This window comes from Salmo trutta, chromosome 9 (genome assembly GCF_901001165.1).
Source record: "Salmo trutta chromosome 9, fSalTru1.1, whole genome shotgun sequence".
Taxonomy (NCBI): Eukaryota; Metazoa; Chordata; class Actinopteri; order Salmoniformes; family Salmonidae; genus Salmo; species Salmo trutta.
Genome location: NC_042965.1, coordinates 6,239,445 through 6,250,223, shown reverse-complemented (window position 1 = coordinate 6,250,223; position 10,779 = coordinate 6,239,445). Strand labels below are relative to the sequence as shown.

At 41.0% G+C, this 10,779-nt stretch overlaps 1 protein-coding gene across 3 annotated transcripts; it reads left to right on the top strand.

The window, feature by feature from the left end:
• Nucleotides 1-3,274: 3,274 nt before the first annotated feature.
• ccnh (cyclin H) lies at nucleotides 3,275-10,756 on the top strand. Of its 3 annotated transcripts, none has more exons than XM_029762178.1 (10): nucleotides 3,275-3,533; nucleotides 3,809-3,911; nucleotides 6,288-6,410; nucleotides 6,498-6,571; nucleotides 6,826-7,039; nucleotides 7,262-7,425; nucleotides 7,626-7,696; nucleotides 7,850-7,958; nucleotides 10,274-10,337; nucleotides 10,414-10,756. In XM_029762178.1, exons 2-10 carry the CDS (start codon nucleotides 3,894-3,896, stop codon nucleotides 10,453-10,455), a joined length of 879 nt encoding a protein of 292 aa, XP_029618038.1. In that variant the 5' UTR covers nucleotides 3,275-3,533; nucleotides 3,809-3,893; the 3' UTR covers nucleotides 10,456-10,756. The 3 variants fall into 3 exon arrangements, with proteins under 3 accessions (XP_029618038.1, XP_029618037.1, XP_029618036.1); XM_029762177.1 differs by having other exon boundaries at nucleotides 3,782-3,911; nucleotides 10,417-10,756; XM_029762176.1 differs by having other exon boundaries at nucleotides 3,782-3,911.
• The last annotated feature ends 23 nt before the right edge of the window (nucleotides 10,757-10,779 follow it).

Sequence of the window (10,779 nt, the reverse complement as noted above, 5' to 3'; positions counted from 1 at the left end):
CTGCATCAAGGGTGGGTAGGGAAATTAAAAGGGGTGGGTATTGTGGAGAGCAATAATTAATATTGGCATGATGGGGATTTAAATAAGGAATTAACTGAGTGTGTCTAAGCCAGAGTACACATTGATAAAAAAAATGTGACACTGATTGTCACATGTAATATTGACTAACATGTTGGTAAGGAAGAACGGGCCATAAAAAGAACATGCATCATTAAGAATTGATACACACATCTGTACAAATCAACATAATTTAACTCCAATCTCAAACCAAATGTTATGTAATTTTCTGTCAATGACCACTGTCAATACCTGAATGCCATCACATGATTCTGACAAAAATGAAGAACAACCATGTAAATTAAAAAACAAACCCAAAGGTAGGAACCCATCATTATCATCATCAACCCGTCAACACCCTCATAATCATCATCATAACCATCATCATCATCATTGTTCCATGGTTATCATGGCTCTAATCAGTTTTCTTCATCATAATCCTAATCATACCGACTTTGTCCACAACATATAAGGTTGATTGGTAGAGCAGGTAGCCTTCCCTTTGGCCTGTCTTGTCCCTCATCATGGTAACCACCTTACAGAGGACAGGTGTGAAGTGTGTTTAGAGAACATTTAGAGCTTCTAGACTCATGAGGAATAATAAACAGTAGGCTAGTATTGGACCCGCTAATTTTAATCGTATAAAACATATATTACATTTGAATGGAAATCCTTTAGTGTCTGGTATTCAGTATGTGTACAGTATAATGCTTGTAAAAAATGTGTCAATCAATCACTCAGATAGCAATATAAACTACAATCAGATCATGATGACAACATCACAAAAAGCATCATCACAGTAAAGTACAGCCAACAAGGCAATCCCCATTCCACACTATCATTCCTATTTCATATTCAAATTGCTGCTCAAAAACAATCTCTATGTGAGTCTCTGGAACTAGCATTAATGTGTCAATGCCTGAAGCTTTTCAGATGAAGCAATATTTTTGCATCATGCTGCACAGGCTAGTGCGAATGCAGTTCATTTTAGACCAAATAAGAGTAACTCGATCAGGGTGTTGCTCAGATCATTTGGTTGATCTGCTGATGCCAAAGCAACCCTGCGTGATTTCCCAGCACTCACATTCTGTCAGAACGCATAAACACAGCCCTTAGTCACACAGATAGCAATATGTTTCTCTCTCTCTCTGTCTGTCTATCTGTATGTCTCACTCTCTCTCTCTCTCTCTCTCTCTCTCTCTCTCTCTCTCTCTCTCTCTCTCTCTCTCTCTCTCTCTCTCTCTCTCTCTCTCTCTCACACACACACACACACACACACACACACACACTAACACGCACGTGCACCCACACACACACACACACATCCCATACACAGGGTGAAAATAATGCAAATAGGGAAACTAGGCTACATCTTGTTGACAACAACAGGAAAGTGTAGATTTATGCTATATAAATGCCTAGCTGCATGTTATCAAAGGCAGGGTAAAACCACCTAGAAGTGAACACGAACACACACACACACATACACGCACATATGCACACATGGCGCGCACACACACACACACCATAGCCTATATATGTTGCTATGGTCTCATCAATAATGCATTGACGCTTCATGTTTATGCAATTCACAGGGCAAAGAACGAGCGGTCGGTATTGTAGGCTAGATACAAGCTCCCTGTACATAGCATGCCATAATAAAACCATATCTGTTAAAACGCTCAGACTGAAAATGTACTGCTGATTGACAGCGCGTGCAAGAAATAAAAATATTGAAAAGTCTCACATACCTGTTAAAGCATTTCCTTTGCTTTTGGTTCAATATGCAGGCTTTAAGGGCTTCGTGATAACACCACACACAGGACATACAACTGTAGTGCTATGGTGATATTCAAATGAATGGCTTACACTGAACGCAAGAACATTTATTATTCATAAATTACTAATGTTTATGCAAATAAGGCAATATGGAACCACTGGGTAGAGTGGGGGTTGAGTAAACCTTTTAGTCGGTTATAGTAAACATTTGATTCAGTTGCTGGTTTTCATATTTCAATGAGTAACCTTTCTCAGAAACAGTAAATTTGCCCTTGATTGGCTAAAGGCTAATTCATATCCCCTTTTATGTTTTGGCCATAGCCTATGATTTCGATGGGACGGATCTGACAAATAGACAAATAAAATTGGTCGGGAGATGACATGGCTTTTAGTTTGGTGAATAGATGTGGGGGGTTTCAGTGATTCCAAAGAAATGGCTTGTCTTTAGCTTGTAGCAAGCATCTGCATAATTGTTATTTCAAATGACAAGAGAAAATGGAACTCAACTGGTTGTTAAATGGACATTCATTTGAATAATAAAAACTCATCACTATGTGCTGACAGTGCCTATAACAACAACTAAACAATCATCTCAGTTGATGCCCAAATTTTGCTAAATGGAATAGGCTACCACTGATTATAGGTTATGTTCTCTTATGGCCAAAGGCCAGCTTGTGTATCCACACCAACCTTGATCTTTCAATTTCTGACATTCTTCTCAGCATAAAGCCCTACCCATAATTGTACCTAATTGCTGCTCTCTCTCTCTCTCTCTTTCTCTGTATGTATGTATGTATGTATGTATGTATGTATGTATGTATGTATGTATGTATGTATGTATGTATGTATGTATGTATGTATGTATGTATGTATGTGTATGTGTGTGTGTGTGAGATAGATCGATAGATAGATATGGAGAGTTATGTTGAAGAGCTGTTTGCCTTTGATATAATCAGTTATCAAAATCACACTACCACAGCTTTATGCCCTGAACAAAAGAGCCCCAGCTGTGATGATAATAATAATCATATAAACGTGTAGTTTAATTGTTCATCCTAGGTGATCTTGACTTGAACCGATACATGCACCCCACTGTACAGTACAGCAGGTTGACGTTTATTGTCATGAATCTTGCCCTGGAGGCCGCGCTGAGCAATTTTCATTTGATGTGCCAGCTGCTGAGTCAAAATTGTCTATATGATAAAATTCATGAAAACAAAAATGTGCTTTTTGGTCTTAATTTAAGGTTCGGTTTAGTCATTAGGGTTAGCAGTGTGGTTAAGGTTCAGTTTTACATTGTTTGTATTACTTTGTGGCTGTTCTAGCGACTCACCACTCTTCAGAGCTGCCTCTGGGTCAAGCTTCATGACAATAAATTCCAACCTGCCCACCTACATGCGCATATCAGTTTGCGCACTTTACCATATATTACGTTATAACTACGCAATGGACATGCTGTTGACATGAATGTGAAAGCTACTTGCTAAGATAGCTAGTTACTTTCAAAATCATAAAGATATTAATAGTTTATCGAGCTAGCAAGTTCGTTATATCATAACGTTTGTACGGATCATCTGGAGTTTGATTAGACAGCTAGTAGAAGCTTCGCTAACAAGTCGAACAGCAACGACCGACTAGATAGCGCTAGCCGGCTGTTGCTGTAGCTAACGCCTTAGCTACCATTGGCTAGCTAAAAGGTAAGGAAATAATGGGGCCTCTTCCTCTTTAATGTTACCAACCAGCTTGCTTAATACTAGCTACCGCTTAACGGCACTTGCTTCTTTAAACCAGCTATAATATTTCCTATTGGACAGGCAACGAACTATCAAATGCTATAGCATAGGCTAATCCGTTTGTTGGCTTGCTAACGTAGCTTGCACATGTGATGTTGTGTAACTGTTATTCAAGTAACAGTATTTGACAATCAATGTTCTGTTATGTGCAGTCAGAGCTTCACCATGTTTCACATTAGCTCACAGAAAAAGTACTGGACATTCGACAATGAAGAAAGTCTGGAACAACTGAGATGTGAAGCCAACCAGAAATATCGCAACAAAATGCTTGCCAGTGGGAAGGTAAAATTATTTAAAACATTTTACATTAGGCTAGTGTTAAAAGGCCCAGTGCAGACGTGATTTCCTGTGTTTTTATATATATATATATATACAGTTGAAGTCGGAAGTTTGCATACACCTTAGCCAAAATACATTTAAATTCAGTTTTTCACAATTCCTGACGTTTTAATCCTAGTAAAAATTCAAGATAAAGCAAGCAGTTTGACACATACAACAACACAGAGTTACACATGGAATAAAGGATCACCACTTTATTTTAAGAATGTGAAATGTCAGAATAATAGTAGAGAGAATGATTTATTTCAGCTTTTATTTCTTTCATCACATTCCCAGTGGGTCAGAAATGTACATACACTCAATTAGTATTTGGTAGCATTGCCTTTAAATTCTTTAACTTGGGTCAAACGTGTTGGGTAGCCTTCCACAAGCTTCCCACAATAAGTTGGGTGAGTCTTGGCCCATTCCTCCTGACAGAGCTGGTGTAACTGAGTCAGGTTTGGAGGCCTCCTTGCTCGCACATGCATTTTCAGTTCTGCCCACACATTTTCTATGGGATTTAGGTCAGGGCTTTGTGATGGCCACTCCAATACTTTGACTTTGTTGTCCTTAAGCTATTTTGCCACAATTTTGGAAGTATGCTTGGGGTTATTGTCCATTTGGAAGACCCATTTGCGACCAAGCTTGAACTTTCTGACTGTCTTGAGATGTTGCTTCAATATATCCTCATAATTTTCCATTCCTTATGATGCCATCTATTTCGTGAACTGCAGAAAAGTACCCCCACAACATGATGCTCCCAACCATGCTTCACGGTTGGGATGGTGTTCTTTGGCATGCAAGCCTCTCTCTATTTCATCCATAACAATGGTCATCATGGCCAAACAGTTTTATTTTTGTTTCATCTGACCAGATATTTCTCCAAAAAGTACGATCTTTGTCCCCATTTGCAGTTGCAAACCGTAGTGTTTTTTTATGGCAGTTTTTGAGCAGTGGCTTCTTCCTTGTTGAGCGGCCTTTCAGGTTATGTCAATATAGGACTCGTTTTACTGTGGATATAGATACTTTTGTACCTGTTTCCTCCAGCATCTTCACAAGGTCCTTTTGCTGTTGTTCTGGGATTGATTTGCACTTTTTGCACCAAAGTACGTTCATCTCTAGGAGACAGAATGTGTCTCCTTCCTGAGCGGTATGACGGCTGCGTGGTCCCATGGTGTTTATACTTGTGTACAATTGTTTGTACAGATGAACGTGGTACCTTCAGGCGTTTGGAAATTGCTCCCAAGGATGAACCAAACCTGTGGAGGTCTACAATTTTTTTTCTGAGGTCTTGACTGATATCTTTTGATTTTCCCATGATGTCAAGCAAAGAGGCACTGAGCTTGAAGGTAGGCCTTGAAATACATCCACAGGTACACCTCCAATTGACTCAAATGATGTCAATTAGCCTATCAGAAGCTTCTAAAGCCATGACACAATTGTCAGGAATTTTCCAAGCTGTTTTAAGGCACAGTTAACTTAGTGTATGTAAACTTCTTACCCACTGGAATTGTGAAATAATTTCTGCATACAATTGTTGGAAACAACCGACTTGCCAACACTATAGTTTGTTAACAAGGAGTGGTTGAAAAATGAGTTTTAATGACTCCAACTTCAACTGTATTTCTACACTGAGGTTGGAATAATACTGTGAAAATAATGGTGTTTGCACACTCAGATGTGAGAAAGCCAGTGGGAAAAGATGGATTCTGGGCAAAATTCTGCACATTTTTCTCATCGATCGCAATGCAATTTTCTGTTCCCAAAACTAAAATCTTTTATGAACAGAATGGACTAAGTTTGGTAGACTTTACCCCTTGCCAAAGTTTGAAAAAAATCTGTTTAGGAGTGCAATGTCGAATTGAGTTATTACACACTTCAGAGTATGCGTTCCCTAATGGAAATGTGCAAAAAGATGCTGGAACGCGACAATAGGATCTCGTGCTTGGCTCTGCCCACCTCCTTGCTTGTTCTGCAAACGGATTAATTTGCTCGTATTGTAAAACAACAGGCTGGGGTCTATCTTGGGTAAGTTGTAACAAATATTTGGCTTTGGACTGCCTGGTGAATTAGGCCTAGTTAATAGACCAATAAGAAAGTTTCAAACCTCTCTGCCAATAACAGCTAGTTCTAAGTTTTCCACTCCCCACTCAGACCACTCCCAGCAAAATTCTTGCTTGGCACTTGTTACACAGAAATGATTTGATTTAGACATTTAAAAAAATGGCTGCATTGGATCATTAACTTTGATTATAGTTGCCACCTGCTTCCAACATTGAGTTTGTTAATGCCCTTGTTGTTCCCCCTCTCATCCTTTCCTTTGACCCTGCCTTGATGAAGCCTGGGGTTAGTGACGCCGTGTTCCTGGAGGCTCACGAGGAGATTGTCCTTTTCAGACACTATGAGAAGAGACTCCTTGACTTCTGTAATGCTTTCAAGCCTCTGATGCCCAAGTCTGTTGTGGTATGTATTTTGTAAGGGTACACAGATAAATCCAGTTAGCCTAGGTCTGATTTACAAAGGGGCTTAACAGTGCAATCATCTCAACAGGGCACAGCTATCATGTATTTCCGGAGATTTTACCTGAACAACTCACTGATGGAATACCACCCCAGAACAATCATGTGAGTAGTAAAGGCCTTTTCTTTAAGTAGTCCCAGAGCCTTATGTTGAGAAACTCCTATTTTAGATACAGATACACACTTGATTTCTGTACTCACTGTACATAACCCCTCGCCCTCATTCTCTTCGTCTTTTCTTTCTCCCAACCTTCCTTTCCTCTGCTCTTTTGTTTCGCACCCAATCTCCTTGCCACCCTTATCATCCCTTTTTGTCCCACCTCTGCCCTGGCTTCTTGCTTTCTTTTATTTTCTTTCAGGCTGATCTGTGCCTACCTGTCCTGTAAGGTGGATGAGTTTAATGTGTCCAGCACCCAGTTTGTGGGGAATCTTGTGCAGGAGAGTGCGGCCGGGCAGGAGAGGGCTCTTGAACAGATTTTGGAGTATGAGCTCCTTCTCATTCAGCAGCTCAACTTCCACCTGGTGGTGCACACCCCCTACAGACCTATGGAGGGCCTGCTCATAGACATCAAGGTGGGTGGATGGAAATGGAGATACTTACCGTGTCAATGATGCACAGTAGAGATACAGCAGATGAACATAAACCCGATGGAGTGTAGTGCAAGAATATGCTGCTGAGATTGAAAGAGCCATGTTGTGGACTTTGTTGATTCTGTAAGAATAGAAAACCCAGCAGGTTATGTGCCAACTAAGGCTTCAGTCAACAGTTCCGTCTATTGGTGACCTTTACCGCAGACAAGGTACCCTCTTCTGGAGAACCCAGAGTCTCTGAGGAAGAGTGTTGATGACTTTCTGACGCGGGCCACCCTGACGGACAGTGGGCTGCTGTTTCCCCCATCTCAGATAGCCATGACCGCCATCCTGAACAGTGCGTCGCGGGCCGGCCTCAGCATGGAGAGGTAGGCCACTAACAGGGCTCTGGGCTCTGTTCTAGACTGGAGCAAGGCCATGTTCCAGGGGATATGGGCTGAACATGGCCTAGAGAACAGCAAGTGAAAACATTCTTCCATAGTAGACAGGGTACTATTCTCACAATCTGTTTTCATGAATTATGATCAATTTAGCCTTGAACTAGTTTTGTTGTCCCTTTTTGTTATAGCTATCTGACCGAATGTATGGGGCTGAAGGAGGACAAAGAAACTCTCTTAAAGATGTATGATGCGATGAGACGTGAGTAGTTTTTGCCTGCGTTGTTGCATTTACCAATTACAACCACATGGTGGCACGTTTGATCTGTTTGACAGCACATCAACATTCTACAAAGCAACATTAACATGTTGTTTCAGTGACAAACATCAAAATGTGTTTTTCCTTCTCACACAGGGATAAAAAGTCTCATGAAAAAGTATGAACTTCCGAAACCAGACGAGGTGAATGCTTACAAAGTGAAACTGGAGAGGGTCCATGCTGACTTTGGCACAAACTCCAACACGTACGTATAGCCTTCTTGAATGAATGCATCTGTCAGTTACAAATAGAGTATGGTTACATGGTGCTCTACCACACAACTGGGTAGTGAATGTCAAGGTAGAAATGATCAGCTGACTTGAATAACAGGTTAATATTGTGTGATAGGAATGGCTGACAGGTAACGAGAGAATATTCCGGCTTCTGAGACTACTATAACAATCAGGACTCCCCCAAACTCCCTTTATAGTAAATAGTCTAGCAGCAATGAAGCAATACCTTTCTTCTTCATACATACTAACAGTTTTTATTTAGCCAGGTCGATCAAGTGTATCTAAGATGCAAGGTTCTGTCTATCAGATAGAAAAATAAACACATCAGCTATATGAAATAAAGAGGAAGCAGAACAGTTTCACGCTCCATGAAGCACAGCTGACATTTATATATTTGAAGAGTGTAGTTTAATCTCACGTCTATGAACACTTGGGTGAGGTTTGTAAAGTCTGTACTCTTCAGTGTATCTAAATGAGTCTGACTTTTAGATCGGTTTGTATGAGCAGTACTAAGTCAGCCAGTTCTCATCCAAACGACAGAGGTGAATCTGTGCATGGCCTGCACAAAATTAATCTCTTATCTTGGCTTGTTATCACCAAGGAAAGTGGGTTAGTGAGGGTTACATTTGAAGTTGCAAATATATGAAAGCTTCAGTTGATGAGCCCAGGCTTAAAGGGAGGATTTCTCAGTTCCTTTAGTTTCTCAGAGCAGCACATACTGTATGTAGGCCCAGACATCAGGGCAGTTTCCATAGGGTTATACATGCACATGTTACAAACTGTTAGGTTAACATTTTGTATGATAGCTAAATGGAGTATGATAAGCTATACATACATAAACACTGGTTTTGTCATATAACAGGCAAAGCAGCATAGAAAAGATATAGCTAGTAGCTTCAGTGCTATATACAGGTAACTGAAAAAATAAAAACCCCAACAGTGTCTTAATAGGGCGTTGGGTCACCACAAGCCGCCAGCTTCAATGCCACCTTGGCATAGATTGTACAAGTGTCTGGAACTCTTGGAAGGGGGCAACACCATTCTTCCATGAGAAATTCCATCATTTGGTGTTTTGTTGGTGGTAGAAACGCTGTCTCAAGCACCGCTCCAGAATCTCCCATAAGTGTTCAATTTGGTTGAGATCTGGTGACTGAGATGGCCATGGCTTACATCGTTTACAAGCTCATCAAACCATTGTGACCACTCATACTCTGTGGATGTGGGCATTGTCATCCACTCTTAAGGGGTTGAGTGGACCTAAACCATGCCAGGAAAATGCACCCCAGGTGTTTCCACTATTTTGGCAGTTACCTGTATAAGAAGCTAGTGTGAATTGTAAACTGCTATTTTGGAGTTAGGGTTGTAGAGTGAGTTAAGGCTTGTGTCTTGGAGGTGCTATGTTAGATTTCCCTGAAGATCGTTGTTATCGCTACGATGCTTTGGCTCGCCGATGCCCCGAGGCCCTCTGGGAAGGTTCCACTGTTAAAAAGGCAGTGTGTAAGTACCTCTAGGGTTCAAGTCAGGCCCCCTCCCAATTTCAGGACAAAGGCCAAGCCAATCAACATATAGGTGATCCAGTTCATCATTTTCTTTAGCTGTCTAAGCTATAATATAACTGCCAAAATAGGCTAACAGTGTCCTGTTCATGTCTGACTGGCCCTCTCAGCTAGAATATAGTTCAATCTAGTATTGGGTAAGGAGTTGTTCCTTATTTCACCGGTGTCTGTTCCAGGGCTTTGGGACTGGCAAGAGATTCCCAGATCCAGTCAGCCAGCCATAGTAGACCAACACATCCAGAAAGCTACATGCTCAATACAAATTCACCTAGTCTCCGGTCCAGCGCTCCATGTCAGGGCTTGGTGGTTTGGTTGACTGACCAACCTGTCCAGTCTTTGTAGAATTCACATTACCTGGATGGTGGCAGCCAATGCCATGATGGTGCACTCGGTCCTGCAAGACAAAGTGTACGCTGTTGAAAAGGCCTCACATTGATCAGTTACATCTTAATGCCATTTAAGACTATGCCACCCTACCCGGTCTATATCCATACAATCTGATATGAACTCCGTGGTGTCATGACAGATGGTACTCTACCTAGATGACATGGGACGTGCATGACTTGAAGGGAGAACATATTTATCAAATGAGTCCTGCTAAAACAGCTTCCAGCAGACCGATCTCCATGATTCTTTACCTTCCATAAATCCAGTCAGTTTTAGCCTACAGGTCACCAATCCTTCATATACCACCCAAACAAAAGATTGTTAAATCTTAATCCATTTTACAGGAAAAGAAAACGAGGATATGAGGATGACGATCATGTAGCGAAAGAGCCCCGCATGACAGAAGAAGTGAGTGAAACCACTTACATTTTGGCTACCAGTGCCTCTACATTTCAGGTCATTAATAGCTTGCTGTGTTTTCTAGGAGGAGTGGACGGATGAAGATCTGGATTTGGATGATTTATGAAGAAAACAATTAGTGCTTTATTCAATCTGTATCCCTGAATTTCCGATTCAGCGTTTACCGTGAACGCAGTCTACGCTCTGCGAACATTGCCTTTAAATCACTAACGCTGAACTTCTGCTATATGGATTGAATAGAGCCGTTTTGAGGCAAACATTTTGCCACTGAAGGATCAGCAATATTGTCTCACAGGTGGTCTACCCAGTGTGGGGGGAAAAAAATCCACCATTAGTGTTTTTCTTTGTTCTTATCAGGCCCTACATTATGGTCTTGTCATATAATAAACCTATTTTTGTACACGTTTTATGGTGTCAACCTTTAAATACC

Coding starts and splice junctions, on each gene's coding strand:
- ccnh (XM_029762176.1), top strand. CDS start 3,795: ATGTTTCACATTAGCTCACAGAAAAAGTACTGGACATTCGACAATGAA. Junction 3,912..6,287: donor AAATGCTTGCCAGTGGGAAG/GTAAAATTATTT, acceptor GCCTTGATGAAG/CCTGGGGTTAGTGACGCCGT. Junction 6,411..6,497: donor TGATGCCCAAGTCTGTTGTG/GTATGTATTTTG, acceptor TCATCTCAACAG/GGCACAGCTATCATGTATTT.